This window comes from Thunnus maccoyii, chromosome 5 (assembly GCF_910596095.1).
Source record: "Thunnus maccoyii chromosome 5, fThuMac1.1, whole genome shotgun sequence".
In the NCBI taxonomy this organism is placed as follows: Eukaryota; Metazoa; Chordata; class Actinopteri; order Scombriformes; family Scombridae; genus Thunnus; species Thunnus maccoyii.
The window spans coordinates 1,989,132-2,013,783 of NC_056537.1; the positions used below are offsets into that span (position 1 = coordinate 1,989,132).

The 24,652-nt window shown below is 38.1% G+C and overlaps 1 protein-coding gene across 5 annotated transcripts in view; it reads right to left on the minus strand.

The window, feature by feature from the left end:
• The window catches only part of cadps2 (Ca++-dependent secretion activator 2), a 261,245-nt gene that overhangs the window by 110,511 nt on the left and 126,082 nt on the right, over nucleotides 1-24,652 (minus strand). For all 5 annotated transcript variants that reach the window (XM_042410740.1, XM_042410739.1, XM_042410743.1 and 2 more), the window contains exons 7-9: nucleotides 16,549-16,660; nucleotides 11,706-11,845; nucleotides 1,530-1,596 (exon numbers count right to left, since the gene is read on the minus strand). In XM_042410740.1, coding sequence (XP_042266674.1) covers nucleotides 1,530-1,596; nucleotides 11,706-11,845; nucleotides 16,549-16,660 — 319 coding nt within the window. The remainder of the gene's footprint in view (nucleotides 1-1,529; nucleotides 1,597-11,705; nucleotides 11,846-16,548; nucleotides 16,661-24,652) is intronic.

Here is a 24,652-nt window from a genome sequence, read left to right on the forward strand (position 1 = left end):
TACAGTCTTTTTAGCATCAAATTCCCTCTTTGTGTTTCCTCGGACAGTGTTTCCCTGTTGAGCTGCAGGTGGAAGTATAGTAACAAAAAGAGGAACTTTGACACTAAAAAGACTGTAACGTTGAAAGATATCTACTTGATTTGACTCATTTGGACGCTGAAGCTTCATATTAGCTTCAGATAAACTTTGAAATACATTTTTGCACAGAAGGAGGACTGTGGATTTTCATCACTTCCATTGTAAGGTCATTATGAAGGGATCTTCTAATGGTCAGTATGAACAGGAGGAATGAATACAGCAAGAAAAACAGGTTTAATGTTCATTTGGGCTCCTGACTGTTGTTTTAAGACACACTTGAAGATTGTGAAAATCCTTCCTGTACTACAAAGATCCTGACTGGTCAGAAAGTAAACAACAGTAGAAGTGAAAAGACAATGATTAACTTTGCTTCAGCAGGACTCAGGTGATCAGATAAGACATAAAAACCTTCAGAGCAGCTGATGTGAGATGATTTTCTTGCTGCCTTTCAGGGTAAAAGGCCTCAAAATCCAAAAAAAGGAAATGAGAGTGTTTTTCATATTTCATTTTTTCACATGCTGGAGTCTGATCTGTTCTACTGTGGATCAACGTTTCAATCAGTCAGTTTTACTTTTAGAGATTTGGTGTTATGGCCATTTTTGACTCATTTTTTTTTATAAATACTGAGTTATTTTAAACATATCTGTGACTAGCTCTAGTTGTCTAGATTTCTCTAAATCCATCTTTCCTTACAGCTCAGATTCTTCTCTGTCCTCCAGCAGCCTGTTTCTGAAGATATTTACATAAATCTGCATTATTAATGAGCGCCTCCTCTGATTGGCTGGAGGTGTGGCCCCCCCCCCTTCACCCCCAGCCAATCAGAACAGGACCTAATGAATGCAGCAGCATGTTTACCTGCAGTAATGTCTGCAGCTGGAGATGTAAGACAGTTTATAGCGTCTATGAAGTGGAGTCTGATCCTGAATGAAGGAAGAAGCTGCTGCTGCACAGCTGAGACTCAACAGGATGTTTCAACAGTGAGATCGTGTTTAAGTTTCTTCACAGAGTCAAAGTCATTTTTTCAAACGTAGCCGGAGGTTGTTAGCTTAGCTTTAGCACAGATATATTATATTCAGTAGTAAACCCTTCAGCGTGTTGAGTCTCGTCCAGCAGACAGTCGGCTGCACACACACAACCACTCGCTGATAACAGAGGGACGACTGTCTCTAAATATGAATTTCAGACGTTCCTGACATAAAGTTTCATCCTCTGGAAGGCTGTAAAGAGTTTTTAGCTGCTGAACAAGCAGCAACACTTCCATCGTTCTGCTTTACTCGTCATCCAGCTGTGATGCAAACTGCGACTACAGGAAGTTAAACACTCAGCGTAGCGCTGGGCGGCTCACGCTAAAGCTCATTTCTCTTGTTTTCCAGCGTACCAGCATTTAACCTTCTCCAGCCTTCAAGTGAATCACAGATCAATACATGTCATCAGATTTTTTTGTTTCTTACCTGAACGAGAACAAAATATCTTTTTTTCCAGCGTTTCCAGACTCTCTGTCCCAGAGCGTAAAGATACCTGGAACACAACAACATAACAATCAGCTTCTAACAAACATCCTTCTGATCAGTCATGAGAACAGTTTAGTTATTAAAAGCACAGAAACATCACATCTAAATGTGCTTCATGTGATGTTTCTGTTCAGTATTTTCTTCCTTTTAATGTGTCATTTGTGTGCCGATATATTTATCTCATTTCTTCAGAGTCGTTGGTTTTCTGGCTCAACTTCACCGACTCCCAGTGTTCATGAAGAGGACGACTTTATTTATGAAGTTACTCAAAGACCCCTTCAGCTCTCAGTTTATTAAACCTTTACCTCAAATTTAATTTGCACACTTTAATCACTAAACCATGATGTCAAATTAACAGAAGTTGCCTGCTCACATATCTGTTAGAGTTTCAACGATCAGTCAATGAATCAATTAGTAAATCTACAGAAAATCAACTGAAAAGTCTTTATTAATCATTTATTAACATTTAAACCATTTATCAAGTAAGAACAGCAGACAGATTTACTGCTGTTTCTGTTTTATGTCTCAGAAAACTGAAGATTTGTTTGATTTGTTGTTTGTCACCTCAGGATGGACATCCTTCACTATTTACTGACATATTAGACCAGACTGTTGCAGCCATGAAGGTGATAATTTAACACTTCTGATCCGAGTTACTTTACCTAAAAGAACAAAGATCACAAATGAGGACACAGATCAGTCATTTGAGGGATTTTTTTTTTTTACTCCTGACAGTTTCTTTAGATTTTATGTTTAAATTTTATTTTCTTTTAAGTTTGTGAACATTTTCAGGAAGCAGTGTAGACCAGCGATTCTCAACTGGTGGGTCATGACCCACTTTTGGGTCGCGGACCCGTTCTGGGTGGGGTCACAGACAGCTGGTCAAAAATAAATAAATAATATTTAACACACATCTGATGTGTTGGACTTGTCTTTTATTTTGAAAAAAAAAACAACCATTTTTTTTTTGACAGGCATGCGCGCCGTAGCCATGGTAACCATCATTTGATTGATGTTCGGAGGGAAAGATGACGAAGCGCAAATACGACCCGGAGTATTTAAAACCTGGATTTTCCTACACTGAGGATAAAAAGGGACAGAACCACCAGTGTGTGATGTGTAGTGAGGTTCTTCCATCTAAACTGAAGCAACATTTAGAAACAACAACAAAAAAGACATAAATTATTTAAGATAGTATAAAATAATTTAAAAAGGTAGAATTTTTTTTGTGCATGTAAAGTTTTAAGGTGCTTGTCTGTTCATGAGTCTTATTTTGTGGTTTTATTTATTTATTCTGTGCAGTTTTAATATTTATTTTAGTGTACATGCAGTCATCATGGTCCTCCTCAGTTTCTTAATAATGTGCTCTGAAATGCACTTTGTTCATGTAAATATATGTATTTATGTTAAAAAAAAAAAAAAGATGACGAGTGTTTTCAAAGGATATTTTTGAAAAATAAATTAAAGTGACATAATGAAGGTGGGAAACGTGGGTTCCAGGGTGAGACCAGTTGAACCTCTGGTGTAGACATCATAATGTTAATATATGTGATTTAATCTTCAAGGATCAGATTCTGTTGTTGTTCGGATCAATCTTAAAGCTTCAGTATATCACCACCACATCATGTCGTTACTCCACCGGCTGAGAACAATAAAAACAACATGTTCATTTTATCTTCGTCTTGTGTGAAACTAAGAGGAGAAAAGTAATGAGTCTTGAGCTGAAAGAGGCTGTGACACAGACAGCAGCTCATTGAGGAAGTCTAGAGGAAAATGGAAGAATGACCGGCGTGGCCTCTCAAATCAATGGCTGCTCCCGGGGCCTCCTGAAGCGTGGGACACAGGCAAGTGCAAGTGAGGAAAATCAATCGATGGCAAGACCTTTTTTTTCCTTCAGCCCTGCCGCCCGCCCTTAAAGAAAAGGCCTCCAGTCAAGGCTGCTGCCCGTCTGGACGGAGAATCTGGGCCATTCTGCACAACTCCGGGTTAACATGTGGCACCGCTCGCCAGCCACTTGTGAAAATTATTTGTCTGTCTGTCCTCCTCCTCCTCCTCCTCCTCCTCCTCCTGCAGGGTTTATAACTTCCATTCAGCCGCGTGACGCCTCGTTGACGGGCCGCCGCCGCTGCCGAGTTCACTGCAGGCATTTAACAGTCCTCACTGCAAAAAAACATCCATCTTTAACTGGTCATTTAGCCGCATATTCAGACTTTAAGAGTAATGATACAAACTTTAGATTCTCTTATTTCTAGCAGTTTCTAGAAATCAGTGTGAGAATCTAAAAATGAGCACCAGAGTAAAGAAACACTGACACTTTAATGATTTGTATTTGATATTTTTATCAAATACAAGTGAAATAATCTCACTGCATTGGCTGATTAAAGATTTTGGTGATTGTTTACAAGAAAAATTGTTTTAAGATGAAGTAATAAAAAGAGTAAATGAGCTGTAAGAAAGAAGATTCTGTTTTCACAAAAAACCCACTAGAATAAAAAGATCTTTTTTTTTTTAGCAATTGCAGAAATACATGTAAATTTAAGGAAAAATATGTGTAGATTTACTAAAATTAAGATCTTTTTTAAATTGTCTTGCAATGATTTTCACCAGGTTTTATGTTTTGCATCAAACACTCTTCTATGAGATGAAGTAATTTCACCACATTGGCTCATTTCATAACTTATACAATAATAACACAAATCATTTTGGACCTTATAATAAAGTAAAAGACTTGAAGACAGTAAATTCCACTTAAGGGTTAAAATTTTCAGTTTTGCACCACAGAATTTTAAAAAAAAAGTGTAGATTATTTAACTTGAAATTAACCATTTTTTATGTTCCAACCCATAAAAATGTAATTTATTATCTTACAAAATGAAATTTTTGCTTTTTTTAAGACAATAAAAAGAGTAATTTCCACCGAGAGAAGAGAGAACACAAACACAACGTCATTGTAATGTCTGCTAGATTTACATAAATGCAGTTTTTCAGGGTTTATTTTTTCGTTTCGAGCGTATTAATAGAACATGTTAGAACTTGTTTTCATACCCATAAAAGAGTCGACTGCAGGCTGCATGTGATCACTTTAAGATCAAGAATTCACCTTTAAAACCTCTGAGCTCAAACAGGATGAACAATCAACGTCTCCTCCAGAAGAACAGAAGTATTTAGTGACCACAACAGGAAAAATATGAGAAGCGCTCCCAGTTTGACACAAACAGATCCAGTTTCCCCCTCAGAGACCTTTCAGGTGATTTAAAAAGAAGCTCACCGTGTTCACCTGCTGCTCGCTGTAGACAGGTGACACACGTAAAACATTTCTTTCACCTGCGTCTCAACCCGCCAACAAATAGAAGAAAACATTAAATCAAAGTGTGTTTGAACTGTTGTTTCTGAACAACAGCTTGTGCTTTTTGTTTTGCACCTTTTTTCCCGCCTGTATCAGTCTGAAAGTAAAGTCTCCTGTCAGCCTCTTAATGGATTCCTGTCTTTAACCTGTTCATGTTTTTCATTTTGCAGTCTGAACCCAGTAAAGAAAAAATAATACATTAAAAATGTAAAACAACTATTTTCTGTTTGTGCTCTTTTTCATGACTTAAAAGCAACACACATCGCTGCAACCGTTGGCCTCTCTTTGGATTACCTTTCTTTGAGGTACAAAGAATCATTTGGGTATTTTTCTTCCTTAACAAATCTTCAAATATATATAATTTTTTATTAGAAATGCAGCATGCAGTCTCTGCCCAGCCGTGTTAGTCTTTTGATCAAAGATTCACAGTGTGGAGGGAGACGTTAGTGGGATGAGCGCAGTGTAGTCGAGTTTATTCAAAGTCCTACCAGTTAAAACTGACTTCTTGAATGCTAGACTCTCCATTTTTGTTGTAAGATTTTTGCTATTTGTTTCTCTTTTGCGCCATCAAAAAAAGATGTGAATATGTCTAATAAAACTGCACGAGGTGGAAACGGAGCGGCTCCCTCGCTAGCCGATGCTGCCGCTAGCTGTCACCAAGCTAGCAAGAAACTTCCAGACATGTCATCAGCCGAAGAGGAAGACGAGCTTCCACTTATTTGGAAAATGTCAAACAAGCTCCTGCGGCCCTTTAGCGAGCAGTTTGACTATCCTACCCCATCCTACTAGAATATATAAACTCTTCAGGGAGTATTTCTGGTTATACCATAAATTGGAGAAATAGAGAATTCATACCTTTAGTGGGTCAATTTACTGAAGACATCTGGAAAAAAATTGCCTTTTAGAGAAGCGAAGGACTGTTTCGCCTATCTGGGGCTTAAACTGACCAAGAACCTAAATTATCTTTTCAGATTTAACTTGACAGAATCAGTAGAAAAACTCAGATACTACCCTTATCCATGATTGGATGGGTTAATGCAATCAAAATGGTGAGCCTGCACAGGTTTCTATATATTTTCCAAAACCTGCCCATATATTTAAATGCATCCTTTTTTACGAAGCTCAATTCCGTTGTATTAGCCTTTATATGGGGTTGCGAACCACACAGGATAGCCAAGGCTCACCTACACAAACCCCTTAGGAACCGTGGTCTTGGTCTGCTAATTCTGAAACACTTCTACTGGGCTCTTACCTACTGGAAATGCGAAGGTACACTGAAAAGAACCATTCATGGCTGCAGCTAGAAGCCTCTGCTGTTAAAGGTAGACACGTCAATTCAACAAAACTTTACCTTAAGGAATTCTTTGCGAATATTAAATCAGATAAAAGTGGCTCAACAAACTCCCAGCATTTCCATACATGCTCCCATATCACAAAATCACTCGTTCAAGCCTGGACAGTTAGAGAAGGGTATCAGAACCTTTTTAGATCTATACATTGGTGGCCAATTTGCAATTTACTCAATTAAGTACTAAGTTCAACCTTCCAAATTCACTTTTTTTGATACCTTAAAGTCAGACACTATTTTAAAGAAAAGTGCCCAAACTTTGAGTCCACCCTCACCAACCATCCTTTTCTTGAAAATCTCTTGCTCCCTCCAGATTCCAAGCTACTACTACTACAAGCTACTATCAAAATCTGTGAATTGTTTTACTATTTTGGTTTCTTCAGATTTTATTAGGGAAGCCTGGGCCAGTGACTTGAATGTAGCGAGATCAGCATAGTGCTGGAAAGAGGCAATGTCCCAGGTTCATTGTTCTATTAACTCACACTCACAGGTTAATCCAGTGATGAGTAGATTGCATTACTCAAGAACAAAACTGAACCGCATCTTCCCATCAGCGTCTCCTGAATGTGACGAGTGTTGCTCCGCTGAAGGATCAGTAGCAGATCTTTTCTGGTTTTGTTCTACATTATAAAACTTTAGGACTGCAACTTTTGAGCAGCTCTCAAAATCCTATTCCAAAGACGTTCAACCCGACAACAACCTGGGCCACCTTTGGATGCTCTGCAGAGACTGAGCCGCCGTACGACATGCAGATTGCTCTGCACCAAGGAATAATGGTTGCTAAGAAATGTATTCTCCTGACCTGGAAGTCTACCACTCCACACAGCTTTGCACAGTGGTTCAAGGGGATACTGTCTGTTATACAAATGGAAAGACTGCATGTACACAAACTCAATAAGCAGAATAGATTTGAGAGAATATGGGGACCTTTCTTGGCAGAGTGTCATGTTACCCAGCATCCATAGGGACCTTGGCCTGCCTGGCTACATGAGTGGGTGTGGTGTTTAACTTGATTCATTTATTCCTGTTACTTTACATTCCTCTCGAGATGTTACTATAGTGACAACATTTTCGAAAGACCATTTATGTAATCCTAAAAACTGTCTGGCAGCCTTTTTGTTTTGTTCTGTTTGTGTTCCACATGGTGTTGAATTTTCTTTGTATTGTTTCGTATGTCCTTTCAATATCTTTTGTCATTAGAAAATTGGAAACTGTAAATAACATATTAAAAAACCACCTTTCAGCAGGTGAATCACAGATTGTGTCTTTAATAAATCAGAGATGACAGAAAGCCCATTTAAACACATGAAGAAGAGCTGGACATGAACCAGAGACGGGCTGAACTCACACAGAGACTAACACTGACCCCTTGTGAAAATCTTTGAATACTGCATCTGACCGGTGTCCCTTCAGTCAGTCTGTTATCTGAGCTGCCTGACTCCCACAGTGTTCATTTAAGTGCAGCTCCATCAAAAGAGAAAACATCGACCTTCAAATGACTCCAAAGCTGTTTTACAGCTCAGGAACACAACTATCACAGCTCCATGTTCCAGCTGTTACACTACAAGTACTAAAAAACTATTTAGTCTCCGTATTGGTGCTTTAACTGGACTTTAAAACTTAAAGTTAGAGTTCACAATTTCTCAAGTATGTTTAAAACAACAGTCAGGAGCCCAAATGAACATTAAAACTGTTTTTCTTGCTGTAATCATTCCTCCTGTTCATACTGACCATTAGAAGATCCCTTCATAATGACCTTACAATGGAAGTGATGGAGGACAAAAATGTATTTAAAAGTTTATCTGAAGCTAATATGAAGCTTCAGCGTCCAGATGAGTCAAATCAAGTAGATATCTTTCAACGTTACAGTCTTTTTAGTGCCAAAGTTCCTCTTTTTGTTACTATACTTCCACCTGCAGCTCAACAGGGAAACACTGTCCGAGGAAACACAAAGAGGGAATTTGATGCTAAAAAGACTGTAAATGTGTCAGATATCCACTTGATATGACTAACTCAGACTGATGAAGCTGAATATAAGCTTCACACAGACTTTTAAATGACTGTGTGGACACACTGTGGATTTTGGCCTCCATCACTTCCATTGAAAGCACATTTGAAGGATCTTTTAATATCCAGTATGAACAGGAGGAATGATTACAGCGAGGAAAACCTCTTTCACTGTTACTATGGACACCTGACTGCTAGTTTAAGACACACTTGAAAAAATGTGAACCCGTCCTTTAAGGTGGAATTGAACTGAGTTTATGTGGTGTAAGTTTGGAAATAGCTGTGTTAGATGGAGCAAAAATAGGAGTTCCTTAAGACAGAAACACTGAAATCAATCAAAATTTAACACAAAGTGTATTTTAGAGAAGGTGCAATTGCATATAAAGACGATGGAAAGACGTCAGTAGACGCATAGACTTGAAAATTGAGTAAAAAATTGTGAACACACCTTTAGAGTGACTCTTAATATTAGAGCCTGTTGAGTTCTCTGAGACTGCCGACATGCATGCTTTATTCACTTTCAAACACTAGAACACACACACACACACACACACACACACACACACACACTTAATAGTGTTAAATGAACAGAAATACATCCTCATCCAAGTTTTGTAGGTTTGAAAATGAGGTTCTGCTGCCATCTCCTGGCAGAAAATCAGAACTGCATTTACACAGCTTCAACAGGTTTTATATACTGTATTGAGGCACTTTTCCTTAAATCTGAGACAATGCAATAATAAACTATAATAAACTATTTTGGAAAGTAATTCAGTGATTGCTCAAACTGTCAATTTACTTGTTTTTAACCGTATATACAGGAAGAATTGCACATATAATTTATTTAGCTGAACAGTAAAAGTATATTAAATTTACATTTTTTAATAGATCATAATTTCAGCTTTCATGCAGTGCATACAAAAAGTTCTAACTTAATGGTTGTCTATAGTTATATAGTTAAATACCATTGACCAATATGTCCTGTGTTTTTATCTCAGATAATGAGATAACTGACCCAAGAAAACTATCTGAGCCAAATAAATCATCTTGAATCTCTTTTGGTGGTCTGAGTCGGCTTCATGGTGGTTTAACAGTATTCAATTATCTCTTATAAAAACTAAAACTTGTCCCAGTGTTCTAGGAAACAACTTTGCAATGATAAGAAAGTGTCACTGCTGCATTAAACACTGACGATCTCTACTGTTGTTGATGTGCATCATCTTCATCATTTCCAAAAGGAAGGAGAACACGGAAAGTTGGTTGTCAGAAGGTGAATTTGGAAGAAGTACTCAGATCCTTTACTTCAGTAAAAGTATCAATACAGCAATGTATAAATACTCCATTACAAGTAAAAGTCCTGCATGAAAAATCCTGCTACAGTAAAAGTACATAAGTATTATGAGCTTGATGTAGTTAAAGTATTGCAGTAAAAGTACATAAGTATTAAGAGCTTGATGTAGTTAAAGTATTGCAGTAAAAGTACATAAGTATTATGAGCTTGATGTAGTTAAAGTATTGCAGTAAAAGTACATAAGTATTATGAGCTTGATGTAGTTAAAGTATTGCAGTAAAAGTAGTGGTTTGGTCCCTCTGACTGATATATTATTATATATGACATCATTAGATTATTAATAGTGAAGCATCAGTGTTAGAGCAGCATGTTACTGTTGTAGCTGCTGGAGGTGGAGCTAGTTTACACTACTTTATATACAGTTAGCTAGTTTAGTCCAGTGGTTCCCAACCTAGGGGTCGGGGCCGTCCAAAGGGTCAGCAGATAAATCTGAGGGGTGGTGAGATGATTAATGGGAGAGGAAAGAAGAAAAAACAAAGTTCTGATACACAAATCTGTTTTCAGTTTTTTGGACTTTTTCTCTAATCTTTGATTTTTGCTGAAATATTGGAAATACTTGTACTTAAAAAGGATAGTTAGGAGTTTTTGAAGTGGGGTTGTATGAGGTAGTCAGTGTATTACATACATGGGGATCAGCACGCTCCCAGTTTGGAGAAGCAGACAGGAGAACTGTCACAGAAGCTAAAAACGCTGTGGACGGAGACAGCAGAGAAACGTATTTGAGCCACCTATGAAAACGTGCAAACGTGCATCTACTGCAGGTAACTGACTGTGGATAAACACCTCATACAACCTCCTTCAAATGATCTGAACAATCCTTTCAGTACAGTACTTGAGTAAATGTGAATTACATTCCACCGATGGTGTTACAGGAGTCATCATAGAGGCAAATATCAGTTCATAGAGAAGGTGTGAGGTGAGGTGTTGAAAACTGTCAGAAGCTGTATTTTTAAAAGTATTTTTTGTTCTGAAGTTGAATAATAGAAGAAAATGACCCTGTGATGGACGATGGACTTTTAATAACACTGAAATGAACAGTTATGTTAATAAACAGTATCAAGTCCTTATGTCAGAATCACTGTAACATCAACTGCAGTCAGAAGTGTGTTTATATATATTATAAAAGATCTGAATAAGACTTGAAAATAACCATTATAATATCATAATAATCATGTGATCACATCCTGAGACTGTTTGTGCTTCCTGTGTTTAACCAGCAGGTGGAGCCGTCAGCCCACAAACACACACACACTTCAAACAAGTCCCCGACACACACACACACACACACACACACACACACACACACACACACACACACACACACACACACACGCTACGTCTACTGAATCAATTAAAATACATATTTTAATGTTTTCTCTTTTTCATATATAATATTTGTTTTTAAAAGCAGGAGTTAAGTCTGGATACTTTAATATAATATGTAAAAAAACAGCTGTCATTACAGATGGACGTATCTACTGGGATATTAAAGAGGTAAATATTGCTTTCTTTAATTTAATTTGCTACACATATACGTCATATCCATGGCAACCATTTTCCAAAGAACTGGAACTTGTTCCATGTTATGATCTTGTTGTAATGCAGCCACAAGAATAGACTCATGAATTACTGCATTACTACACAATGATAACAAAATACTGCACATATGATATTTATCTCAAGTATTTAAATCATTCAGGAAGTTAATATAATACTTCTAATGTCAAGCTCTGCTTCACTAATTCACACATAAATGGAAATCAACTAAATGGTAAAGTGGGAGAAATGAGGAAGTTAGTTAATCCGGTAATTAACGGACAAGCCAGTATTGTTTTAAATCTCATGTACTTGGTGCTTTGCCTCTTAAATTATTTAAAATCATTTTTATGAAGTTGCATCTAATAAAAAGTGTTTTTTTACTTACAGTTTTTGGGACGTATGACGCGATATTTGATGCTGATTGTCACACAAGCTGAAGACGAATTTCTACTTTTGTGCAACAAAGGTGGACAATAAAGTTGTTTTGATTTGAACATATTTAAGGTCTGTATCTATGTGACTCACCCGCTGTGCTTCATGTTGGGAGGTTTGTCCATACGGACGGCCAGTTTGATCTTCAGCTCCGTGTCCTGGCTGTTCTTGGGGACGACCATCCGGTGGAACTCGGCCTGCTTCGGCCCGTTAGTGGTCGGGTTCAGAACCACCTGAGGAGGCACAGAAGACCAGCGAGTGTCATAAAAGGTCCAGATTCTGTTTGTTCTTATTTTAAACTCTTTTTATGTCGACTTTGCAACTAATGAAACTAATTTAATTTAAGAGCAGTCGGTTGTAGAAATCATGGTGATGCCGGTTGTTTTGTTTTCTGTGGTATTGAAACATGTAACCAAAGAGCTAACGTCTGAAACAAAGAAAAACAAATAAAATCAATAAATAGTTTTGTCTCCAACTGACTGACACATCCCCCCCTTAGTTACTGTTGCTATGTCAGGTAACTCTCTGTTAGCAGTATGAGGACATCAGTATCTGGAGAAGGAATAAAAACACCGTCCACATGATCTTTAGACCATCTTCAAAGTGTTTTTGTTGCATCGGATCAGTATCAGACCTGAGTCTGAACTCTCACAAAGTGGATCCAAAATCAGATTTACATTAAACATGTCATCATAAAAACCAGTGTTTCTGCTATAAGTTACACAGCTTAAAAGATCAATCCACAGATCTGTCCCTGCACTCCTACAACGCTGTCTGACTCATGACGGACAGTTTAAAAAAAACACACATCAAAATCAATTTTTTTTTTAAAGAAAAAAATGTCCAAATTCTCTGATTAAATGTGAATATTTTCTGGTTTCTTTAGTCTTGATGACAGTAAAGATCTTTGAGTTGTGGACAAAACAAGACATTTGATGATGTCATCTTTGGGAAACAGTGATCAACATTTTATGGACCAAACAACTAATCGATTAATCGAGAAAATAATTGACAGATTAATTGATAATGAACATAGTCATTAGTTGCAGCCCTACAGTTATATCCACCTCCCTGATCTTCTGTCCTGTCTATGAGGGGAGAAAAGTCGATGTGCAGTAAAAGCTGCAAAATATATGAAGTCTTGTCATAATCTGAGAGAAATAAGCTCTGAAGTCAATGTTTCTGTGTGATTACATCTGTTTTATTATATTGTATTTAATATTATTGTTTATATTTACATATTACTGTATAATCATTAATCATCTGTCAATGTTTATAATTTTCTGTACTGTTTTGGTAATGTAGGTTTCTGATCTGTCATGCCAATAAAGCTTATTTGAATTTGATATTGTCTTTTTTTATTCCATATATTCTTCTTCCTTGTCAGACTCAGGCTCTCTAATAAGTGAGCTGGCTGGTGGTCATTCTGGAAATTATTGCTCCTTTAATCAGATTTGAAGACTTACAGCAGCTTTGATGTCTGTGTGAGTGTTGATTGACAGCTGTGACAGTTGCATTGAGGCTGAGCTGAAGATTGGTCGATCAAGTTCTTCCTGCTGTCACATGTTTTGATGGTCATCATCGGTGGAAATGAACAGAATTTACAAGATTTTTCAGGTTTTTTCTTCCCACGAATCACTCGTCATAAAAAAACGCCTGTTTGTGGAACGTTTCCAAAAAGTCAAACAGCAGCAGCTGCTACCCACCAGACACCGCAGCTCAGTTTGTTTACTGTCTTTTGTCTTCAGTGTCCTTCATCTGTCTGCTACTTCCATTACAACACACACACACACACACACACACACACACACACACACACACACACACACACAGTCTGAGCTGTTGGTCTTCAGCTCAATCAGGATTCTGCTTACACGCTCTGGTTGTGTATGAGTCATATTAACATCTCCAACATCTCTGAACCTGCAGCTCCCTCGATCAGAACCAGCCGGTAATTAAAGGCTCCAAACCTACACTGATGGTTTTATTTCTTCAGGGGAGGTTACAGCTGATTTAATATTTCATCAACTCCTCAGAGATTCTGATACTTAATCTGTGAAGATTCAGTTCACGATACATCTAGAGCCGGACCTAGATCAAAGACAGCTGGACTTGATCTTGAAGGTTTTTGAAGACGTTTACCTCTGTAAGTTCATTCACACCTGCAGTAGTTGTTGGTTAAACATGAGTCTAGAGGTGAATCAGTTTTTAAACTTGGATTTACTGATTTTTTTTTGGCCACAGAGGAAACAAGTAGTGAACAACAACTCTGACACATTATCAGCTTTTAAGTTGATATGTTGAACTTGTTAGCAAACAGTTGTTTATTTCCACATCCAGCAGTTACGGAGCAACATTATCATTCATGTGGAGTCGTGTTTCTGTCCACCTGGTGAATGTGAGTCCAATATTCTCTCTCTTTTAGCTCTGTTTTTACTCTCTACCAACTCCTGAGGGAAATATCTGGCTCTTTAGCTGCTAAATGCTCCACTATGTTCACCAGCTAGTCTACAGCTAACTGTGTCTGTTTGGTGCTGAGCAGGTAGTGTACAGCGGCTTTTTACAGCTTTTTCTCTGAAAACAGCTGTGTTAAAAAAATTTCTTCGTAATGACCATTAAACAATAAAGACCTGAGCCGCAGTTCTTTTCTGAATCTATCAAATACAGACTTATAGATAACGTCGTGTCTGTTTTCAGTTCTCCTGCCCAGGAGCCATCTTGCCCAACTGACCCCCAGATGACATGTCTCATCCTGTCTCCAACGAATTTTAATTTCAACATCTTCCTCTTTACAAATATAATGCTGAACCTCCTTTAACCTCAGCTGATGAGTCTGCTGATGTTGCAGTACAAGACAGGAACAATTCATCATGATCTAGATAAAATAGGAACACTCATACACAGTGTAATCATAATTTTTATAACAAGCTGCCTGCTGCGGCCCAAAACGACGCTATGAGAGACGCTGAGAGTGAACCAGAACGGTAAAGTTGCAGCCGGACAGATAAACAATGAGCTGAAACTCACTATAAAGCTCCGTAAAGCCGAGAGGAGCTGCAGAGTCTCTGATAATTCTGTAATTCTGTATTATTTCCAAATCATCACTACGGCCCCTTAAAATAATCCTCATCTCAAATGTGAATGTACTTCAAGTTAAAATTGTTTCACAGCTAACTGATGACTGTTAGCATCTCTAACATCCTGATTACAGCTGTGTGTCCACATCAGTTCAAATTAAAAGACTCAACGTAACTTTAGAGCCTTGTTTTATTCATGTTTTCTATCATTACATGTGATGATTTATCTGAAGTCTTATCATCATGTTGAAAAAGTCTAATTTCACATCAATCACATAAACCAACATGTATCCAAACAGACAGACGTGCTCGTAGAAGCAGCTGTGTGTATATTTGTCTTCCCCCTCAGCTGCTGTGGTGTTGATGCTGATGCTGACTGAGCTGCTGTTGTCAGAGCCAACAGGATGTAAAAAGTGATGAGAGGTGACTGTTCTCATTCTGCTGCTGATACTAACGCAGACGGAGGTCGACAATCATGTTTCTCTTCATTTAAAAATATGACCCACTTTGTTTATTAGTTAATTAGTTCATTATTTTTGGAAGATTGTTTGTTTGACAGTCAGTTTATTATGACTACTAGCTTCTCTGAGCAGCGACCGAACAAGCTGAAGTGATTTATTTAGAGCTTTAAAATGTTTTTTAATAAAAAATTTTAAAAAACACATGAATTTTTCAGGTATTTGTCATGTTTATATTATTTCTAGCAGGTCTGAATTTTAACGGCGGCCTGCGGGTTAAAGCGCCGACCGTGAACAGCAGCGTCCCCGGTTCACGTCCAGCAGACGACCTGTCATTCGCCATCTGTCTCTCCCCCTCATGTCCTGTCATCTCTCTACTCTCCAGTCTCTTATAAAGGCCCCAAAAATATGTAATATGTGCATCAATAGACAATTCAAGTCAAACTGATCAAATATGCGGATGTACGACACATTTATATGGTGAAAAAATGCAGATTTTAAGAATAAAATGCATCTAATTCCATAGCTACAGTATAAGACCAGATTTATGTAACTAATACAACCTTCTCTTTAAATAATTACTGTGTTAAACAAAATGGCATTTACAGGATTATAATGTAAGACATATATTCTGATGGTTTAATTTAAAGTTTGGTGCAAAAAAAGGCAAATTAAATTCTAGTTTGTGTTGAGCCTGAAATGATGTTTAAATTAATTTATTGTGATGACATACAGATAATAAAACATGAACATTTTGTTTGTTTTATCGATGGAAAACACCAGCAGACTGTCAAATCATATCTAATAAAACTTGAAGGATGTATTTGAATCTGAAAGTCTGTTAATTGAGCCAAAAAAAAAAAGACCAGCTGGTGATAATCAGAGTTAAAACAGATGTGCATGAAGAATTACTGAACATATTGTTCAAGTATTATTCACTTAAAAAAAATGTATAGAGATAAAGATAATTGTGCAATATATAAACTTATATAAACTTTAAAGTCTTCTTCTTCTTCCTTCAGCTGGATGTTTGTTCTTCTTCTTTGTTTGTTTTCATTCATCTACTGAAGGAGGAAAGTTTCCTTAAATCGAGCAGGATTTATGACATCACAGCTAGTTTGGAGCCAATCGTGGTCCAGTATTCAACTTACACGAGTGTGATGTGGAAACTTGAGGCCTCCACTGAGAACGGACTTTACAGTTACAGCAGTTAAATTTTTAAAATGAACAATATTTGCATGTTTATACATTCTGGATTTTTAATGAGCGAGATGCAATTTTAAGGATTTAAGGATGTAATTATGTTTATTATGTTTAATTATTATTTTTTTGTGGAGTATTTTATGTTTTCAAGCATGTCTGGGGGGGGGGGGGTCATTAATATTGATGTTGTGGACTCACCCGGCCCAGCTCCTTGTCCTCCAGAGCCAGGACCCCCGTGCTCTCTGTGAACAGCTTCACTTTGACAGACGGCAGAGGGTGAGTGGTGGTGAAATCCCCCTGAGTCCCCCACCTGCAAGACACAAAGTTCCTCTTTAATACACACCGAGAGGACCGAGAGGCTGCGGCACACATCCTGCATGTCGACAGAGTCACGATTAGAATTATTACATGAAGTAGCACACGTTAGCTGCATGTGTTTCCTCTTCAGCTTCTAATTGAATCTCTGTAGTTAGCTAGATTAGTTTCACTCACTGTGTTTTTGTTTGAACTTTCAACACATCAGCCTGATTTTACTGCTCACTGATCTCTTTCAAGCTGTCGGAGCTGTGTTGAGATACTGATGCTGCTATTTCACATTAAAATATAACATAAATGCAGTGTGTGCAAAGCTTAACTGTTCGATAAACTGGTTTAAATAACATAATGTGGACATATTCTGCACCGTTTGGTCAGAGGATCAGTTTTAAATATTGCAGAGAGGAAATGAACAACAACACAAACAGCCACAGTGAGCTGTTGGCTGCAGGTGACAGATTTACACACCTCCAACACACTCAGCACCTGCTCACTACGGACAAACACTTTAATGTTTGAGCATCAGGAGGACTGTATCGAGGAATATGCTGCCAGTGTGGAGGTCGCTTTGCAGACAGAATACAGACAATCACATTACAAATCAAGCTTTTCTGACTCGTAACCCAGTTTTCACTCACACTCATTGGGCCTCAAGCAAGAACATTTTCCTATTTTTATCCTAAAACTCTGACTTTTTTTCTGTGAGGTTTGCTCGTATGAGCGTTCCACGTCAGATTCAACAAACTCTCGTTAGTGCAGCCTGATGAACGTCACCTGTGTTTGTGAGATCTGATCATTAGCATAAGCGACTACCCCTGAAACTGTTCTGCTCCGTTTGTGGGCAAGTTTCATTTACAAAAAAATGTTCCCAAAGAGTAAAAAAACAAGAGTCCTGCTGTCAGAAAGCAGCAGACAGAAACATAATAAGTTGAGGAGTGTCAGCAGTCGTATTAGACATATATTAATATGACGTGTCATCAGAGCAGCGCTGTGCTGTGACAGAAATAAGGAGGAGACACTTTGACATGAAGTTAGATGCTAAAAAACATCTTTCTAAAGCAAAACGCTACATGACTCATATGAGAGGCGTCATGTGACCATCAGAGATATTAGAGGAGAGAATATTACAGCCTACAGTAGCTGATGTTTCACTGTCAGCTGCAACACAACATGATGCTGCACAGAGATCTGCAGCTGTCACAGCCAGACGTTTTCTAGCAACTACTGAAACATAGAAGCTGCCAAAATATGTTGATAAAAAATCATAAAATCTAAAAAAAACAACCCCTCAGTAAATGGGTGGCCATGATGATGATAATATGGTGAACAGAATATTAATTAGGGACCGAGCCCAAAAGGCAGAGGACTACTGCAAAACAGTAGTCCTCTCCTAAGGGTGAGGACCCTGTTGTTTTTTGTGTTTGTTTGTTTGTTCCTTTATTATTACGCCACTTAAACCCTAAATTTGACCCCCTAAACATGTTCAAAAACTCACCAAATTTGGCACGCACATCAGGTCTGGTAAAAAATTTGATAAAATGTAAAAATTAACCCCTAAAGTGCCAAAATGTGCTCTCTAGCGCCACCTATGTAACTAAAATGACCACCATGGCCCGTAGGAATGTCGTAGAGAGATCAAACCAAAACTCAATTATTCGTCTCATCAAGACCTACAAATCATACACTGACACCCCTGACCTAAATCAAACAGGAAGTCGGCAATTAGCCTTTCAAAATAACATACGCTATCTCCTCCGAGGGCATTAATGATATTGGCTTCAAACTTTAATAGATGACTTATGACACTGTGCTGAAAAAAAGTTGTTAAAAACTTTGTAATAACTCGAACGGTTTAGATTTAATAAGCCCTGAAAGTTGCAGTGCCACATCACCCTTACAATGTAAACCAATGGGGAGGCAATCTATGGGCATGAACTTTGTGTCAAACAGAGGCTTCTGACGTCTAAACTATAAGTCTGACAGCTTTCAAACCTGTATCAATGGATTCACCACGAAATTTCCAACAAAAATATGATTTTTAATGTAAGATTTGGCCAAAGTCATGAGATTTATGAGGATATTTCACAAGAAGCATACTCTAAAATCCTCCTCTCCAACTGCTCCTGGTGATGTCACTCCCTCAGTGCTGTGAAACATTCCGCAATACACACTCATTATAAAATCACAGGAGGAGCAAGAAAAGACTTTAAAACTCACACTCTAATATCTCAAAAACAGTAAAAGATAGAAAAAACATGTAAATTCAAGATTTGTAGGTCAAAGTCTTGTGACTCATTTAAAGTTCAAATGAAGTTTGTATCTAAAACTATGTGGAAGCAGTAAATGTTCAAAACAACCATGAAAGCACGGTCACCCTTTGGTTTTAAGCCTGGATTTCAGCACAGCCGGTGCTTCTTGTCTATTGGTTGTGATGTGAACTGGATAAACATGACTGGTGTTCTTAAAAAAAAATCTCTAAACTCTCCAAAACTACCAACAAAATGAGGTGAAAACACAGTCACAGCTGGGATGCATCTCAAGTCTCTTAAATTGCATCCACGTCTCCCTCACTGGCGTCTTTTCCTTGCGTCTTAGTCCCTCCCACCGTGGATGCAGGAGAAACCCAGCGAGGAGAGGAGACGAGGACATTTGTTTTAAGAGACATGAGACGTCCTCTCCTCTGAAGCGTCATGTGAAGCGACGTCCGTTTCTGATCACAGCTGTCATCAGCTGTCAGTCGGCTTTAACAGCTGTAGAAACTTCTGATGGAGTTTGTGTCTGCACACATGTGCACTGTGTTAATACTAATAAAGGTTCACAGTTATCACCGCTAGAGCAGCTGTTTCCTCTCTGCAGCCTGTTACCTGTTTAACAAACATAAATAAAAACCTGCATTCTGCATTTATACTGTGTCCTGCTCAGACGCACAGGAACCATTTCTACTGACAGAATGCCTTTATACTATTTATTGATTATTTGCATCTGTATGTTTTGATAATCCTGATAGTGAATTCATCATTCAATAACCCAGAATATGATCAGGGTGTCTTCTGAACGCTGGCAAATATGTATTTGGCTAAATGTTTCAGGAATTTTCAGCCTCACATGTGACTGAATGGAAATGATAATAAATGATATATAATATAAATGTGTTGAACTGTTATTATGGATCAAATTAAAGTCAGGAAGAGTCTGTCTGTCAGCAGGAAACAGTTTAATGGAGGAAATAACATCATGAAAAAAAAATCTTTCTTACAAATGAAGAAAGTTGTTTATGGTTCTTTTGTTGATCAGAGCGACAATCAACAGATTTTTTACTATGATGAATATGTCAATAAAACATAAAACTTGGGAATGATCCACTTAAATTAAATCTATAATCTGTCTCCACTGATACATCACTGCATGAAACTGCAGTGATGTATCAGATCAGTCTGATCAGCTGCAGCGTCCAATCAATAACTGATATCCAATAAGGGGGCGTGTCGGCCGGTAAAAGACTTCTGTGAAGGCTGCTCTCATGTCTCCTCGCTCCTCAGAGATCCCTCCTCCCTCCTCAGAGACCCCTCCTCGCTCCTCAGAGATCCCTCCTCGCTCCTCGCTCCTCAGAGATCCCTCCTCGCTCCTCGGAACGCTCGTCAAAATGGCGCATCAGGAACAACTTTCGGTTCAGGCGAGGAGCGAGGAGCCATAAAATAAGAGACTTGAGATGTACCTCTAGTTTTAAGTTGTTTTAGGAGATGGTGTTTGTTGACTGGTCCAACATACTATATAGATACCATCTGTCAAGCTTTTCCACATGGTGAGATTCACTCAGGATTTGTGAGCCCACCAATCAGAGAGTCTTCACATATGAATCTGAGTACGACACATCAGTTCTGTTTCACTTTTTGAAAGCATGAACGTAGCCGCCCCCCCCCCCCCCCCCAAGTGTAGCTACTGCATAGATAACACTGTACATCCCAAACCAGTTCACATTTAAACATCTGCAGGCTCCAAAAACCCCCACAGGAGGAGACATTCTCACTCTTAATTGCAATTGTTCAGACATCTTGTTCTGCAAAAGTTAACTTCACCGAAAGGTCACCCGGCAAACTTTGCCGTTTCCTGTAATAACATCACATCAGGTCTTAGTCACAGATCCAGAGGCAGTAAACAGTCCCATCAGTGTCGGCTGTTATCAAGAATCACTTATTGTTCATCTCACACAGACTCTAATGGAGCAGAGTGAAGCCTTATGCTGAGGATGATGAAGACACGACCATTATTCACACTGAGAGTCTCACTCAGGTCATTACATGCCTTTATGTCAAAACTGTCATTTTGAGTGTGTGTGTGTGTGTGTGTGTGTGTGTGTGTGTGTGCGTGTGTGTGTGTGTGCGTGTGTGCGTGTCACACAGATGACAAGTGACCCCTTCACTTGTCGAGGGCGAGAAGCAAAGCTGAGCTCCATATTCAGTTTCCCCCAGTTTCCAAGGCAACATTGTGCAGGAAGGTGTGTTCACTTCACACACACACACACACACACACACACAAACACACACACACACACACAAACACACACACACAGTATTTTTTAAGTATTCACAGACATCAGATCTATAAGACGGAGCACAGACATCGGAGCAGAAGTAACACAGATACAAACAGCTTTGACCTCGAGCGTTAACTGACCTGAGAGAGTGTTTTAATGTGACACCATGATGATGGTTGTTATTACAGTTTTGTCTGGTTTTGGAAACTTGACATTGAACATTAAAAACATTAATTAACCAGAAGGTGGAGAAAACATCCTGTAGGACAGATTTAAAGGTGAAATTACTGCTGTTATTTGCTTTCGTTGGTGTGAATCAGGACTGAAAACAAAGTCACTGTTATGTCCGTTACAATTTCACCCAACCTGCTGTAAAATGAAGCCACAAACTGCAGTTCCTTGAACGACCACTTGAGGCTCCAAAAGCGAGTCAATCCCCATAGACCCCCATGTTAAAATGTCCAACTTTACAGCAGAAATAAACATGTTTACAGCCTGGTACAAACAACGGTTTTGGTCTCTGTAGCTAATTTCCTCTTTCATGACAACTGTACGGGGGGGGAATTTTTTTATAACTCACCTGTTTAAATTTTATTAAGCCGTAAAGTTATGCATAATGAAGGACATGGCTGCTTTGAGTGACAGGTCCGCCAGCCGCTAGGTGGCTTGTTTCAGCCGTTCGGCCCGCCTCTTTACCCATTTTTGATTGGCTGGGAGATAGGCAGCGTCACGCACTGCCAAGATGGCGATGGCTGGAGCGGCTCGCTTTGAGCTTCAAAACCGCTCTTCAGAAACCAACGAGTGACGTCACGGTAACTACGTCCATATTTTTATACAGTCTATGGTTTCACCACAACAGACAACAGTTTAACACTTGTGGCAGTTTTTCAATTGTATGTTACTATGTTTTATAAAATATTCATGTCCTCCAGTCTTTGTCATTTCCTGAACTAATGTTGAGTAGCGCCCTCTATTGTTCAAAATAGTGAAGACGAATGCAGATTAAAAACATTTATACCTGTAACCGCCAAAATTCACCCGTATATGAAATGCATTTATTTCCATGTGGTTTATGTTTAAATATTCTAAGTTGCTAGGCAACGACATTTGTTGTAGTAGTGTGTGATCTGACAACTACATCAAGTCATAATTAGATTATAAATAGAACAGAGAAGGAGAATAACCTGCAATAAAAAGCTTCTCTGTGGAAGATGCAGTCATGGTGCTGAAAGTCTGCTCGGCGTGTCAGCTGAACATTCACTGTGTGTAAAACTTATTTTCAGTTCATTGATTATTCTTGTTTTGCCATGTTAACGTTTATTGGTTTTAGGCTATTTAGCCTCGTTTACCTGTTGACTCTGTTCTCATGAACAGGACCAAAAGAGAAATATATATTTGCTTTATGATGTTATAAATTTAAAAAAAAGCTTTAAAGAGGACCTGTTATGCTCATTTCAGCTCTAAATGTTTATTTTTGGACTCCACTAGAGCAGCTCTGATGATTATTTATCTCATACCTCAATACACAGTTTCTCTTACGCTCCGTTTTAGTTCCTGTCTCTTTAAGGCCCCGCCTCCCGATGAGCCCACTCTGTTCTGATTGGTCAGCTTTACGTATCAGAGTTGTGTAACTTTATCATCAATGCAAACCAAACATTTCCTGCTTTGCTGCTTCAAATTAAAAGCTTTTAAATGACTGACTAATGGGAGACTTTTATTGTGAAGAATTTACAGGAAGTAAAAATGTGTTCCTCACTGAATTAGCGGAGCTAAAAAACAGACGAAACAACAACATATAAAACCAAGAAAAGCAACAAATTCTCACATTTAAAACCCAAAAACCATCAAATGTTTGCCATTTTTGCTTGAAAAATTATTAAAACATTTATTTTATTATCAATTAATTTTCTTTCAATTGACAAATGAATTAATTGATTAATCATCTAATTGTTTCAGTTCTGATAATAATGAAATATAAAATTCTCAACATGAGATACCAGCGTTTGCACACTCATAACGTACATACTGAGACTTAAGTGTTAACTAAATTAAAACATTAGTTTTGTTCAATAATTTTGTAAACTGTAGAGAATTTAATCACATTTAACAAAATAACACCTAAAATTACAAACTGTTACACCATTAACATCAGACTAAATCACTTAGTAACGTTGCTTAAGTCGCATATTGTATATTTCATGAGTATCACTGACTCACATACAGTATTGTGCAAAAGTTTTAGATGTTTAGATTCTTCTCCTCCACCATTATGGAGGCGTCTGATCATCTGTAGCATGAACATCCAACCAGAGTCATAAAGATCTATCTTCAGTCTCTGATCTCACCATCATGGAGTCAGTCTGGGATTAACATGAAGAGACAGAAGCAGCTGAGACGCCAAAATCCACAGAAGAAGAAGAACTGTGGCGACGTCTCCAAGATGCAGGAACAACCGACCTGCCGAGTTCCTGAAACACTGAGAAGAACTGCTGCTGTTTTAAAGACCAAATACTGATTTACTTTAAGTTTCTGCTGTTTACTCAACTTTGGATCAAGTTAACTGATCAATAAAAATTATTCATGGCATTATTGTTGAAAACATCCTCACTTTACTTTTAGTGTCTAAAACTTTTGCACAGTACTGAATAATTATATAAATAAAAAGAAGTCAGACCTGCATTTAAAAAAGGATCCTCAGTTACATCTAATAGTTTTAACTTTGGAGGTTATGTTACAGCTTGATAGTCAATTAATAGATTAGTTGCCAACTATTCAATTAATCGCCAACTATTTTGATAATTAATTAATTGTTCTGAGTCATTTTTTAAAGAAAAAAAATGTCCAAATTCTCTGATTCCAGCTTTTTAAATGTGAATATTTTCTGATTTTCTTTCTTTATTTTTGAGTTGTGGACAAAACAAGACATCTGAAGATGTCATCTTGAACTTTGGGAAACATTTTTCACCATTTTCTGGACAAAACAACCAATCAATTAATCAAGAAAATAATCGACAGAGTAGTCATTAATGAAAATAATCATTAATTGCAGCCCTGCAGCTTCTGATGCTGCTATAACTTCCTGTTTACGTAGGCGACTGATTTACACATTAATAAGTCTTTAGCAGCTGAGACGTCCCTCACTTGTTTGAAACAAGTTAAGACTTTACACACAAACTGAATGGATTTATGAGAAGCTGCTTATTTCTAGTACATAATCTGTTGAGTGTGAATGTGAGTAAAACGTCTCCCCTGTTGATTCACTGACTTGCATTATCAGTTAGTGTTTGTCTCTGAGGCGCATCGCTGCATCATTTATACATTTTGTTTGTGCTTTCATTTTGAAAATCGGTTCCACCCCCCCGAGGGTCACATTTGAAAGAGAAACCCACGTTATTTCCCCCCCACATCATTCTCTGGAAGAAAGTAAATTAGTTTTGTGTGTGAAGCCCTGCA